The sequence below is a fragment of the Pocillopora damicornis genome, chromosome 1 (assembly GCF_964200805.1).
Source record: "Pocillopora damicornis chromosome 1, jaPocDami1.2, whole genome shotgun sequence".
NCBI classification, from domain to species: domain Eukaryota; kingdom Metazoa; phylum Cnidaria; class Anthozoa; order Scleractinia; family Pocilloporidae; genus Pocillopora; species Pocillopora damicornis.
The window spans coordinates 34,600,335-34,615,236 of NC_142670.1; the positions used below are offsets into that span (position 1 = coordinate 34,600,335).

At 38.9% G+C, this 14,902-nt stretch overlaps 1 protein-coding gene across 1 annotated transcript; it reads right to left on the reverse strand.

Annotated features, from left to right (window-relative positions):
• Positions 1–289: 289 nt before the first annotated feature.
• LOC113686843 (uncharacterized) lies at positions 290–13,610 on the reverse strand. The gene is made up of 11 exons (XM_089202548.1): positions 11,936–13,610; positions 8,844–10,474; positions 8,233–8,281; positions 7,907–8,069; positions 6,878–7,224; positions 6,098–6,324; positions 4,831–5,138; positions 3,917–4,246; positions 3,361–3,517; positions 2,478–2,766; positions 290–1,927 (listed from the first exon to the last, which is right to left on the reverse strand). Exons 1-11 carry the CDS (start codon positions 13,587–13,589, stop codon positions 1,599–1,601), a joined length of 5,484 nt encoding a protein of 1,827 aa, XP_089058674.1. The 5' UTR covers positions 13,590–13,610; the 3' UTR covers positions 290–1,598.
• Positions 13,611–14,902: the final 1,292 nt, after the last annotated feature.

Genomic DNA, 14,902 nt, shown 5'->3' on the forward strand with positions numbered 1-14,902 from the left:
CCAGCAGTGCCTTCATAGGTGAGTTTTGACGTGGGGCTCTCGCTCGCTCTCCTCCTTTAATTGTATAGTCAGTTATAACATAAATATCATGTTTTAAATCTAGTATTTACTAAACCACGTCTGCGTCATACATATGTATTTCCGATTTCACGACTTGCATCACTCAAAAAAGAAAAAATTGACTCAAGTTGACTCGTCTAGTCAACTTAACCTGGGAAATAAAGCAGCTAGGTTCTTTTGCGCTAATTTTCTTTATATAACTCTAAAGGTAAAATAGAGTGCCATGAAGTAAAGTCTTGAGAAGAACTTTTTATTAGATAAAAATTAGTTGTATATTTACCTACGTTCATTGTGAGTTTTCTTTCGTAAAACATATATTTTTTTCTCAGTGCACTCTAGTAAAATAAACTTACAGTTTGTATCTTGAAGTAAAAGTCCTAAGTATAAATAATTATATAAACTTTCTAGTAGAAAAAATTATTTATATATTTGTACACGATCCTTGTGAGTTTTCTTTCGTAAAATGAAGAAACGAACAGCTTGTATCATGAAGCACAATTTCTACGCATAAAAATTTATCCTAACTTTCTATTAGATAAAAACTATGTCTATATTCAATAACCTTCATCGTGAGTTTTCTTTCATAAGATATTTTTTCTTTGAACGCTCTGCATTATGCATTGATTAAGATGTGTAGTTCTAAAGCCTGAAGCCTTGTTCAAACGGTCATGATAGTTGATGATAGTCAATGACAAAGCGTGGAAGTTCTTGTTCAGACGCGCGTGATAGCTGAAACTATCATAAACTATCATGACTGTTTGAATGGGTTTAGAGGATGAATGAAAATTGTAGATAATAGAAAACTGTGAAAACAAACAAACAAACAAACAAACAAAACACGAAGAAAAGAGAGGGGTGGCGCAGAGTGAAAAACGATAGAAAAGAGGTTTGGTCTTGTTAGAATATAAGTGTGATGAAATTTACTGCATCTTACGACGTGAGCTATGATTGGTCAATTTAGCAGGCCGTGTTTCATCGTAAGACCCGCTAAATTCCCCATCTATTTACACCAATAAATAAAGGAAATATCTTACTAGCCGCGTTTTCTCGGTCCCTTCTAATATAGTAGAGACCGAGAAAACGAGGCTAGTAAGAGGTAGGTAAAACGTTACATCAAATGTAAGGGAATTAAGTTAAAAGTTCATGATATGTCTACATTCTTATGGAAAAGATAGTTGTATAATCTTTTAGCTATGTTTATTTACTTGAAGCCCACTAGAAAAGAGTCAACGACTCGGGCAACTCATTTTATGGCTACGATTATTGTATTATTTAAAGTATTCTAAACTTTTGCGACTTGTTGCAGAGAAACAATTCTGTGGAAAACAGAAGGATTTTGACAATAACTCCCCTGGTCACACAGGACAAATTTTACAGGCGACCCAACATCCATGAGGTGTTCAAGGAACTTCTTGTCCTCTTATTTCAGTAATGATATCACGCCTTCATGAGGCAAATTCTGTTACACAGTGATGTGAGAAAGGAGCACTCATATTTAACCAGGTCTTTACTAACGTAGTTTTTTTTTTTAACAACGATTATTCCCTCTCCTCCGGTGGTATATCATCTCTGGTAACAAGGTCGAGTTCGATCATTATATGCCAGTTCACATTACCATACCCCATGTTCGTTAAGCACAACATTAACTCTCTACTTGTAGCCTTAGATCCTTTGTCCTGACGCCAAGTTTCTAGTGCTGCCCTGCAGCGCTCCTGTCCATCCTCCTCGTCCTCTTGAATATTGGCAATAACACACTGCTTAATCTTCAATTCTCTGGCGAATTTCTTCCACATTGGACCTGTCCTCAATTTCTCAGCTATCACATCAAGCACACCTTCAGAGGGCGGTTTCCTAATCAAAGCTTCAGCTGAAGAAAAAAAAATACAAATTAGTCGAGTTTCACGACACAATTCACATGATGCCTTCTAAGGCTCTCCAGTATTTGGTGATATTTGGCATGTAATTATCAATCAACTTTGTAAAGTCCCCCTTTTTTACTCTGTTGGCGACGGCTGTTCCACCGGAAAACCTGGAATTCTGTCCATTTTATGACCGATTTCCAAGACCTGTTGACAGTTTCAGTCAAACCTCGGCAAAAAGATCCCGCATTTTCGTTCAACATCATGTTTGTCGCAAACAGCACATGCTCTTCCAAAATAATGTTGCATGAAATGGTCTCACCGTTTAGTCATTATTTTGAAATTTCGCAACAAACAAAAACTTTTGACTTTACGTCGTATAGTCTGATTGTAAATCAAAAGTACCCATCTCCAGTATCCCCAGTAAGAGGCCAAAGGCATTTCTGCGAAGTAATTGAAAATTGCAAGAATGTAACATGTTAGAAGGTACGGAAAGAGCGAACTGATGTTGTTATGAGAAACGTGGAAGTGGTGGGTACCTCACGAAACTGAATCTACCTTTTAAGAGGTGATCTGCGATGTGTTTGGTTCCCTCACTTTCTTGCAAACACTCAACGATCTTCTCAAAGCATTTTTGTTGGTCATCTGGTGGTAGGCTCGCCAGAGCTTTGTAAAAACTACATCGATTTTGTCCGTCGACGTTCCTATCAACATGACTTCGCCATATACTCCCCTTGTTCATTTCTTCTAACACTCCTCGACATTCTGCAAGGATTTCCGGAAACGGAGCATCGTGAAGGATGCTGTTGTCATCCAAAGGAACTCCAAAAAACTCCACGGGAGTCTTCTGCGAGAAAAATTGGGTGTAATTATGCAGTAAACCGCCTTTACCTGGCACGGAAACGCCAACAGTGCGTGAAGGAAAGAATTTTTCTACTCCAAATGCATTTGTACTTTTACTGGACCAGTCATAATTTATCACGGGGAGTGGGGGAGGGGGGGCGGGCGGTGTACACAGTTTTTGGCAGTTTCGCAACACAAAATTTATTGATTGACAGTAAACTTAAATTCAATTTTCTTTATATAGTCCCCTTTACGCTCTGTTGAGGACTACTGATCTCCCTTGCGTTCCCCCCTGAAAATGATGTGATAAAATCCTCCGCCTTTTCGGGGAAAATGACAAATAAAAAAATATTATAATCATAGCTATGCCGGATTGAAGGGTTAAGTTAGGTCAATAACAAATAATTCTCCAGTCTGCACGGTCTGTACGGTCTTTACGGTCTGCAGTCTGCGTTTTAGCATTCTCGCCGCCTGTCTGCCCATCCATCGGGATAAATTCAGTTAGAAGGCGTTTGGCTTAGTCGAGTTTATTTTGGTTTGAGACAGATGTCAAAACTAAGTCTTTGAAATGCTGCTTTTCACCTAATGATACCTTTACCTCAATGTCTCTTTTTCGAGGGGGAAGGTCCATTTCTAGTTTGCACAGTTTATTTTCTGCCTTCTGTTCTCTGCTGTTGAAGAACTCAATTTTTAGCCATCCTTTGTCGACAACATGTACCCTCAACTTTCTTATTATGGAATCATCTTTTTCAAATCTGCAAGACATGGTGAATAAAGTCTTGACGTATAAGGAAGATTTAGGGATAATCGTCTCTTAGAATTATTATTATTTTCCTAAGTTTTTGTTAGGATGAAGTTCGCTAAAGTAGGTGGGCCATGAAATTGTCGGTCATTTAGGGATAATCCTAAGGGATAATCAGGATAAGGGATAATAATAATTTAGGGATAATCGTCTCTTAGAATTATTATTATTTTCCTAAGTTTTTGTTAGGATGAAGTTCGCTAAAGTAGGTGGGCCATGAAATTGTCGGTCATTTTGAGCAGTAATTCACAAATAACGGCTAAAAGCTGTGCAATAGCTTAAGTCGTAACCGTCGTTATACGACCGTCATGATTCGGGAATCGATGTTGCTATGCAAAATCGCAAGTGTTACCTGACATAAAAGTCCTCCAAATCCGCGACCTCGGCCGGCTGAACCACGCTCCCTGAAAAAAACACATAAGCCCTTTGGCGAGGTACCATGTTATCCCACGCATTTTCTTCCTCTAACAAGAATTCCTCCTCATGTCTGATGTGCTTCCGTGTCGCGTTACTTGAACTGCATATCACACGCAGCTGTTTTGTAGAACCTAAGCTTGTATTTGCTGGAAGACAAGCTGTAAAAACTGCCACTTGGGGCACATCTTCTGTGTTAAAGCTACGCGCGTAATCGATTATTGGTGACACAACTGGTTTAACGCACCAATCTATCCAGCCCCAAAGTCTGCAACGAAACAAAAGCAACACCAGAATTACCTCCCTCCTGCAACTAACTTGAGCTTAAAGCATAAATAATCCCCTTGCCTTTCAAAAAATATATAACGATATTGATAATAATAATAATAATAATAATAATAATAATAATATTACCAATAACAAAATCAAGCAAAATACAACAGAAGCAAAAGCAGAGCTCGTGTTTTTACAAAGCGCAAGAGGTGAATCACTTGTAGACAGTGCGCGAACAAGATTTCGATTGACGAGTGAGGCGAATTTACACAGGTAAGATGATGTTTGAAATCTGATTTTGTTTCGAGAGATACCTTTGATCTACCAACAAGTAAATCAAATAAGATTAGGATGCAAGCGTACCGCGAGAAAATGATTCACGCTCTGAATAAACTTAGCTGTATGTTCCCTGATTTCGTCGTGCTAATTTCAACCCGATCTACCTTGATTCCCTAAGCTTTGTTTCGCTTTGAGTTTTTTTTGTTCCGAATTAAGATTTTTCAAATATTGCTCCCCTTGTGACTTAAAGCGCTCATTAAACATCTAACAATTTGAAAGCAGATGGTTACTTTGGCATACCTGGAGAAGTGCTTCACGTTGAATTTGATGACAGTTCCCTCCAGCCAAGGGGGGGAATCAAGAACATCTGTAATTTCGGTCCATTCTCGTTCTGTTCCATCAGATGGTTGCAACAAGACTCGGGCACGGACGAATGACGGATCGGGAATACCCAATGACTCAGCAGCCTGTTCCGTGTCTCTCAAGGATAACGGCAGCTGTACAGTGACTGGTTCCTGGAACTCCACCTCCTTACTGCACAGAATACTGAGTATCGGGCCAGCCAACATCTCCTTGTTTCTTAACTCTCTGCTGCGAAATTCTCGTATCTAAAGGTGATAGAGAAACAAAATTCAGTTAGTTGGTCGAGGGAGCGAGCCAACAATAAATTTTGGCCAGCGTAACATCCATTTCTAAAACAAGATAATTCGTTGAGAAATATTTCTTTTTTCGAGTCCCCACGAGGAATCGAACCTCAAACCTTCGGATTCCGCGCTCCGATGCTCTATCACTGAGCCACAGAGACTCTACGGTGAGCGAGGTCTCTTACGAAGTTCAGTCAGATGACACGCGTCCTGCATACTATTAGGATCAGCAATGTCAATGGCGCCACCCGAAGGTCTGAGGTTCGATTCCTCATGGGCACTCAGATTTTTTCTTTGTCCCACGCTCGCGACAAGACGAAAAACATCCTCCTCTATTTCTTTACTGAGATCAAAACTTACCATCCCTCTTATTCCGTTTACAAATATAATTTGATGCAAATTGCCCACTATAAAGAGATCTTAAGCTGACTTTTCGAGCGTTAGCCCCTCTTCAGAACTAATATTTGAAATGTCAGCTTTAGAGAATCTAAACGATGGCCAATTCACATTATCTTAATCAGTCAAATATAATAAATTTCAATTTATAACGTGCGTATAATCATTTACATACGCTCATACGCGCATTTTTTTTTCTTGTCATACGAAATAAAAAGACTTCGTATTGCCGTGCGTCGAGTTGCAAAAGAAGCTCTACGCTCACAGTTTTCCTCACATTTTCCTCGAACTTCGCCCTTGGTCGCATCTCGGAACAGATAATGTTCGCGAACAAATATCCGAGCATGTTTTCGCGTCAAATGGAGGCTATTGTTTATATAGAGCGACAGACTACATAAAAAAGAACAACAATTATGTACTTAATAAATTTAATGACTGAAAAAAAAACTAACTAACAAAAAATCTTTTTGCTTAATTCAAAGAACCATGTAACTAGCTGTAATTGTTTGACGCAATCAGACACTTACCGTGACAGTCACGTGCAATTCTTCTGCGGCGGAGACTGCGTTTGAGGGAAAATGCACTTTGACCAATGGGAAGCCTGGTAATGAAAGGGTGGACGGTTGCGAGGTTATGGTGAACTTGTGGGCCTTGAGACGGCAAACCACTGCAAATGTGGAACACTGGGTAATTTTAGTCTCAGCAACAGGAAGGCAATAATCAGGAAAATCATCGCGATAAGCCATCTGCAGATCTGAAAATAAGCCAAGGATGAAAATTCAGAACAAGTTACCAGTTTAAATGAGGGTCACTGCACTTGATAACGCCTTGAAACTTCCTCATTTCGGCTCTTTTATTTTCATACTGTATGTAACTAGGTAGGTCGACACTCTTCTCTAGTATGTATATTATGGTGTTATCGTTGGAAGCTTTTTGTACTGTGTAAGTAATGTTAGAATGATAAGTCATCAAACTCAGAAATGTTTGTTGCGCAAGTTGTCTATTAGGTGGATCGTGTCCATATCAAATTCAAGTAAAAAAACACTAAACACAACAACACGAAAGCGAAAAAAACAAACAAACAAAGGAAAAGCCTTGGTAGGGTATCGTTGTTCATTTTAACGCCATACGGACCGTTTTGAAAGAGCCAATTTCATACTGTTTGAGTGAAGGGGCTTTTTGGTATTGCAGAAGCATTAAAACATGAACTTTAAATTCCTGGAAAAGACAAGTTAAGAAATCAACAGGTAGACATTTTCAAATGAGACCTAACGTGTAATAAATTGACGATAAAAGCCAGCCTTTACCTGATACAGATCGAAAGTCGACTGTTTCTTCAGCCTCTTCCCATTCATTTCTTTCTGCGTCTGTCAAGTTCTTTATCACCACTTCATATCCTCTAAGGTCCGGTCCGCTGTGCGAAATTCCCACAGTGACTTGTTTTTTGAACTGAAGACCTTCAGCGCCTTCTGCCGATAGTTCAAGAACATTACTAACTACGGCTTCATTAGGCTGAAGAGGAGGTGAACGCTGGGAGGGTTTCCATCTGAAAAGAGTCAGCGCCGTGTCTTCAACAACAAAACCAGGTGGAAATACCAAGTGAGTTGCTGCCTTCCTCGCGTCCCAGTGGCCACCTTGTACTGTTACAATGTCTCTGTGAGATACAAGATAATAAATAAGTAATTTGTGGTAACCTTGTAACTGAGATTTTTTTTTAATACCATCTTGATAGAATAGATGAGACTTTCGCTAAAAAAAGCACTTTTTCTCATGCAGTGGGAGAATTAGGAATGACCTCAGATAATCAAAATTGAACTGACGAACAATCGTAGAACAACTCTTCGTAAAGGGTGACGGGAAATGCCGAATTCTTCGATATTAGCATAAATCTACATTTGTCCTATCACAAATGCTGCAATCTGAATGGCTACGCTACTCGCTATTTCTTCCTTGATAGACAATGAGAAAAGTAAGTAAGATGCTAAACATTTTTGGGTTAGGAACAAAATAGAATAAAATCATACACGAGTCTGCCTTGTTGTTAAGTTTCGGACGACTGCCCGACAACTTAGACTGCTCGCGAAACCTAAGGAATGTGATTCTTAAAGTCAAGTTTCTAGAGTAAGTATCAGAAGAACTGAATTTTTTCTTTTGTTTTCTTCCCCAGAAACATAGTAAAAAGATAAACAATGGCTATTTCCAATTCAGTTCTTCGCTATTATAATCATTTCTAGCGGGTTCATTGTAGCAAAGTACGGAGAATTCTCGACCAATCAGAGAGCACTTCTTCACGATCATATGTATAATTATTCGAAGAACGCAATTTTGTTATTTACTCGAAGATGATGGTTCTGTCCTCAGTTTGAACATCTTCATCTGTGTCTACTTGCTCCTCAGCTCCAACCTCACTCTCTTCTTCTGAACCAATTTCGATCTCCAATTCTTCTTCTTCTTCACTAACCTTCTCCTCTTCCATCGGTGTAGGAGAAGTCTGTGCGGCTATAAGAGAAGAGAAAGGTCAAGAGAAGGCAAGATGTTATTAGTAAAGCCATGGAAACTAGGAAACCAGGCATCTATACAAGAAAAAAGTCTAGCTCTTGGACACCATGAACCGTCATAAGATTTCTCTTTCAGGTGTTCAAGTTTTATATGATATTAGTACCTCTTGGCCTTAATTTGGCTCCTGGATGTTTCCCAGTTTCCCTCAGCGCCTGGAAACAAAACACAATAGCTGAAGAGAGAAACTTAGAAAATATATGTATCTGAAATTTTTAGGAGAATTCGTGGATCTGTTTGCCGCGATAAATTATGAATCAAAAAATTTTATGTATACTAATATATCCAGATAAATGTTCAAGCTTATCTGTTTGCATTATCAGTGTCCAACAATGAGGATTTGTCGTCAGTGGTAACTAGACCAAATCAGAGTAGAAAACAGAGCAAAACAGAACAAAAACATACATCAAATGATTAACCCTTTAACTCCCATGAGTGACCAAGACAGAAGTTCTCCTCACAATATCAGTACAATATCAAGCAGACAAGTGGTGAGATTAAAGAAAATATCCAAAAGGAAATTATAAGTTGATCCAAAACCAAATTATCCGAAATAACATCATAGGAATTGTTTGGTAGACAGTAAGGAGAATTACTAATGAGATCTTGGAAGTAAAAGAGTGGGCAAAGTGAAGAGAAAACAGCTGATACAAAAAGCTGCTTGCATAAAAGACAAGGTCGACGTTTACTTTTGTTGATAAATAAGCTTGATCTTACCTGTAATGCATTTTTGTAAAATTTCTCGCTCGTGTAATCTTCAATGGACGATGCCAACTCTATGAGTTTACGAAGAAACTTCTTCATTTCACGGTCCTTCATCTCAGCATGTTTTATCTCCCATATTTCCTCATAAAAGTTCAATGCTTCTTGTCCATACCGTCTGTAAATGTTTACTTTTTTGAGCTCCCGGCACAAACTGAGAATTCCCTTGATTGTTCTCTCCTTTTCCAAGCCGATCTTCTCCGTTTCTTCGTTACTTTTTCCTTCTTCCCACTGCTTTTGCCACGAATCCAACAATGTCTCTCGAAAATTCTGGATCATTCCTTCTTGTCCTGTCTCTTTGTAAAGTTCTTCTACCTTAATCTTCAATGACGCTTTGTCCAACCCGTCTTTGATTCCAAGGAAACCCACTCTCACCAGACACATTTTGTACAAAGCCACCTTGTCCAGTTTGTATTTCCTCACCTTCTCGTGTTCATCAAACTGAGAAGAGAGCTCCACTATCTCGTCCAAGAGATTTTCCCTCTCACTCAGCATGTCACAGAGAGTGTCATTATCAGTTTCCAAATCAAAATCCTCTTGAAACTCTTTCTCGTTGGCATTGCACCTCGCCTCGTAGAACCAAAACTGTTCCTTTTGCACTACAGCTTTGTCTTTCTTGTCATCAGCGAGGTCATTCAGAGCATCAACGATGCCTTTGTTAAATATATTGAAAGTGAATTGTTGAGAAGCTTTTTGTTCTTCCCAGAAACGTTGACAAAACTTGAAAGCCTCTTTTCTAAATGACCTCTTCCGTTTTCTTTTGTTTGTCCAATCACACATATCTTCCACACCTGTAATAATCTTTCGCCACACTTCACTATGGTTTCCTACACCAAGTGACTTTTCCATCTCCCACGCTTCAAGAAACAGCTTCAAAGCTTCTTTTGGATGTTCAAGATTTACCTGGAGGACCCCTCGTTGAAAAATGCTGCGCACAGTCTGTGGGTGATTTCCGAGAAGCTTCATCCTTATGTTGTAAGCCCTCTCTGAAGGTTCAATTGCCTCTTTATATTTCTTTTGAAACATGAGTGCATTAGCAAGATTTCTTAAGAAGTGTGCCTCATCCCAGTAACCTGAAAGTTTAAGGTCCTCCAGGAGACTCAGGGCACCTCTGTAACATTGAACTGCCTTTTCATAATCTTCAAGGCCTTCATATGCAGTTCCAATCTGATTCTTGTACATTGGCATGTCAAAGTGGTTCTCAGATGCTAATTTCTCTTGCATCTTGTAGGCTTTTTCATAGAACTCAAGTGCTTTTCTAGGCTGGTTGAGAGCAAAAAAACTGTTTCCAATGGCATTGTAGCACCTTGCAAGATCAGTATGCTCCTCAAGCAGTGGTTCAGAGAAAGTTAAGGACAACTCCAGACTTGCCAGTGCCTTTTTATAGTCTCTGTTTCTCCAAAGGATTTCACCTTCAGTGTGCAAGTAAAGCCCCTTGGTGAGCATAAAGGATTCTCCAGTTTGATCTTCAACTTTCTCCAATGAATTCAGGGCTTCCCTCAATGTTTCAAATCCTTTCTCTGTTCCATCAATATCTGAAACTTGCCTGGCTTCCCAGGACTTCAACTGCGCTCGGCAAAGGGAACCTATACGAAGATGGAGAATCAAAACTAATAAACAAATATCACTGCTGATGAAATGTACTCAGTATCTACAAATAACAAAGTGTAAATTATCACAAGTCATATCGTTTTGTGTTTTCAATAACAGTTCACCAAATAGTGATTTAAAGAGTTCATGTTTTAAGTTTTTGTAAGTTTGTTTGTTTGTTTTTCTTTTTTATTATTATTTTTAAAAGTCCCTCCTGAGTAATTTCTCTCCAGTTTACCTGTGGAATCAAATAAGTGATGGTAATAGGACTTCAGGGAGAAAGTGGGTCAACAATTTCAGCTTGGCTGATTGCACAGTGCAGGGCTGGCTTAAAAATTATTGGCAAGATTGCCCCTGCACTACACATCAAAAAATTCTAATTGACTGTATCAACAGCAAAGTACATGTACCAAAAAACTCAGAGACATGAAATATTGACAGATGCAATGACAGAGCCACCTTTTTCAATTTATCAGCCTTAAGCTCATCAGTGGTCCAATAGGCTAATTTTAAAACAGAACCTGCTCACTAAAGATTTTCCTTTGGTTTGATTGGCAAGTTATAAGTAAGGTAGACACTCAAATTTCATTGACTGGTAGCATTAAGCACCAAATTTGAGTTGGTTGTTCCAGATAGGTCAAGTCTGGTGGCATGTTTGTGCACAGTAAGTAATCCAAAAGTGGCTCTGTCAAATTGTAATTACATGCATGTAAGCCTCTTCCACTGTTCCAATCACCAAACTGCAATAACAGTTTAAATGGCCATTAATCTCATTATATCAACTGCCATGGATGGCAGAAAAGCCAAGAGGTTAATATCTAACAAACTGAATGCTATGTCTAAACTTAAGAGAGTGGGATTTAATGATGGACAGGAGTGCTGATGATGGGATTCAGACAAAAGCAAATAATTGTATATGGGAAGGTGTCTATATAACAGGGATGCCCAGGAGAGGATAACACTTGTACTCTCTCAAGTTACAAAAGAGATAATAACTTCATACTAACTGAGCATAAGGGCCATAGTGGGATATATTGGCCAGCATTGGCACTACAGACTGAGCACAGCTCCTTCCATACCAAAATGACAGGGACCAATGTCCACCAGTATGGCTCAAGCAAGCAAGGTCAGTAAGAAGTTTATTGTAGAGAACTTGAACCAAAATTTTTTATTTTGAATTTGATGCCTTTGCAATCAAAAAGACATGGCTCATAACTGTAACTGTAAAAATGATCCATATGGCAAAATCCTGACCAATTAAGATGCAATCAGAATGCTCAAATTTACCTCAGGACTATCTTGCCATATAATAAACTAACTCTTCTAATGAGTTTAAATTACATGTAAGCTACTTCAGAGAAAGATCTTAAATGCCTGCTCAGACAAAGGTAACTGACTATATAAATATGAGTTTTGAACAATTTTGATGTAACATGAAAAATTTAAGTGCCTCTCACCTGTTTTTCCATCATCTTCACACATCTCAGCCCAGGAATGAAACACCTTGATAAGTTGATTATCAGTCAGCATTGCAATGAAAAGAGATGCAATTAAAGCATTCTCATGGAATTCACCTGGAACAATGAAATACTCTGGTTGTAAGGAGATCTCAACTGTGAACTCATAGTTTCCTCTGTCTGTCTCAAACAAATTGAATGCATTGACATAATTTGGCTCAATGAGTTCTGCAATTTTCTTCATCCTGGACATGAAGAATTCATAGAAGCGTGCTTTTGCCTCCAGGTAAGGAGCAAGAAAATCTTCATTATTCTTGATACTGTCTGCATACTTCCGTAAGAGAGGATGAATGTCATACTTCCTTTCTTTTGCTTCTTCATTGACAACAGAAATTATTTCGCTGGCTACAAGACCCTCTAACTGAACAATGGCCTCTGAAGGGTCAATATCAAGAACTTTGGCAGCTGTTGCCACAGAGAAAGGCCCATGAAACAAGGAAACCACTACTGCAGATAACTTTAACCTTTCTGTGGAAAGTGTCTCAAACATTAAACTGACTGCAAACATCTGATTGACATCCACTCCTTCTTCTTCAAAACCAGCAAGCATTCCTTCAGCATCCTGCTCCAATTTCAATTTTTTTAGAGCATGCACAACTTCTGCAATAAGTTCTTCTGGAGATTTTCGTTCTTGTCGTAAAATAGCTCCTAGTCCTTTTAGAAATAGAGGGAATCCTTTAGTGATACTCATTAAGTTATCCTTCTGCTGTGGTTTAACATCAGTTATTCCCTTTGGAAAAATTAGTTTCTCTGAATAAGTCCTCTCTAAAGATCTCACTTCAAAGTCATCCATCCTTTTGGAACCTCTTAACTCGGTCTTAGAGGTGAGCAGCAGCTTTAAAGGAGATCGCTCTTCTTTTCTTCTTTTCTCTGAGAGCTTTACTAAAAATTCCATGAAAGCCGTTTTCAAGTTTTTTCCTTCTTTACCTTTTCCTGCGGTAAAGTGGTCTACATTGTCCAGCATAAACAGAACGGCATGTTCCTTATCTTTAAACTCTTCAACCTTCTCTAGAACTTTGGTAACAACATAATTTTGATCAACATGACCAACTGGCACTACTAGTTCGAGAGAATGCAGCATTTTGTAATAGATCGCTGTCATATTCTTTGCTTCTCGTAAATCAAAAACACGATGAGTCCCTCGCCACTGTGAGCAAACTTCGGTGGCAAGCTTTGTCTTTCCTACACCAGACGACCCAAACAAGTTTAGTACTACGGTATCTTTCGATTCCAGTTTTTTGTTAATTTTCTTGATTTCTTCACTCCGTCCTTGTAACTCCTTCTCTGGATCACCTTTACCCAAAAGAGAGTCCTTGAAACGATCTATATCTTTCTTAATGAGCTTCTCCTCGTCAGATTTTGTGGCAACGAAGTCTTCGATTAGGTTGAGTTTGTTGTCAGATACATAGCCATGCTTTTCAAGAAGTTGAAAACAATTCATCAGATCGTGACTATCCAGCAGATCAAATTTCCCTCCATAATTCTTTTTTAAAGTTTTCACAATACTTTCTGACTCTACAGGTTTAAATTTTGGAGAAATGTCTTTGAAAAGTTGTTGTAAACCTGGCGCAGTTTCGATACCAACTGCCGCCATCTTTGATCACGTTTATTACAATCAAGATACTGCTGACCGCTCCGTATGTCCCCACGCGTGGACAGTGACAAGTCACGCGATCTCATCACGCATACCCCAAAGTAACTACAACCATACAGGCTCGATGGGTCAATCTCTTTTGGTCTTTTAAACCTTGATTTATTCACCCATTTATTCATTTTATTGTTTTTTTAATTTCCATCTTTTATTTTCCTCTTGTGTTACAATAATTAGGCCATCATTTACTTAGGAAAGAGCTCAATAACAGAGGACGCATGGTAAACAAAACTTCCCCCGGGCTGTTCTAGTGAGGCTTAGCACAAACTTTAAGCTTGTTCTGGCGTATTCATCTCAAACTGGATGTAAAACTAACATCAACTCCCTTTTTAACGCTTTTTTCTTTTCTTCTGGGTCATCTACTTGAAAGATACAGTGATATTAAAACCTGTTTTTAATCATTGTCTCGACTCCACTTGCTTTTGTAGGGAGGAATTGGACTTAGGCGTTCCCAAGATGCTTGTTATAATTATTTGTTTTACCAAAAGAGCCGACTCAAATTTAAAACGCTCTTCTGTTGCTCCTGAGATATAATCCCCGAGAGAGTTATCCGATGGTACGAAAACTAGGCTTTGCGACCCCTAAGGTTAGGAGTGTAGTCAAGATTGGAGGAAAGGGGAGAAACTTCATTACAGGTAAGACGAGGTTTTAGCTGCTGACCGCAAGTGCTAATAGCAGGCTAATAGGGGCTAATAGCAGGCTAAATGATATTGGACGCAGGGTCGTACAGATCGAGCACAAGTGATGATGGGGCTAGGCAAGCGAACGGCAAGAAATAAGCACTAGGCAAAATTACCAATTTGCTATCAGAAAAGGTAAAGAGGTAAGGCATACTGCGGAAGCAAAATTAATGAAACACACACGTCACAGAAACATGATATTATATGCTTGATTTTTATTATTTTCAGAAGTGACATTTAAACTAAATTGTATCTTAATCAAGGCCAGTGAAATAGCCGCATTACGATTGAAAATATCTCTGAGAAATGCATGCAGGTAAAAGAAACTACGGTTGGAGAGTTTACAAGTTTAAGGGAATTTCTATGCTGTTTCATCACTATTCACAAGGTATCTCCATTCATAGGTCGAGCAATGTCATCCAAAGCGACGAACAACGCCATAAAGCCTTGACGAATCTTGAGCCACAAAAGTTCTTTTGATAACACTTTGATCTGAGTTGTTTATTGTCACGTTAAAGGTCGGCTCTACTGTCATGGTAAGGATCCATGGCGAAAAAAAGAGGACAAAAAGGTAAC

Excerpts from the sequence above, each read along its gene's own strand:
- LOC113686843 (XM_089202548.1), bottom strand. The coding sequence starts at position 13,589 with ATGGCGGCAGTTGGTATCGAAACTGCGCCAGGTTTACAACAACTTTTC. Across the intron at positions 7,225-7,906 it reads GACAGAACCATCATCTTCGA|AGACATTGTAACAGTACAAG; the intron begins GTAAATAACAAA and ends TGTATCTCACAG. Across the intron at positions 2,767-3,360 it reads CTCGAAAAAGAGACATTGAG|AAGACTCCCGTGGAGTTTTT; the intron begins GTAAAGGTATCA and ends TTTTTCTCGCAG.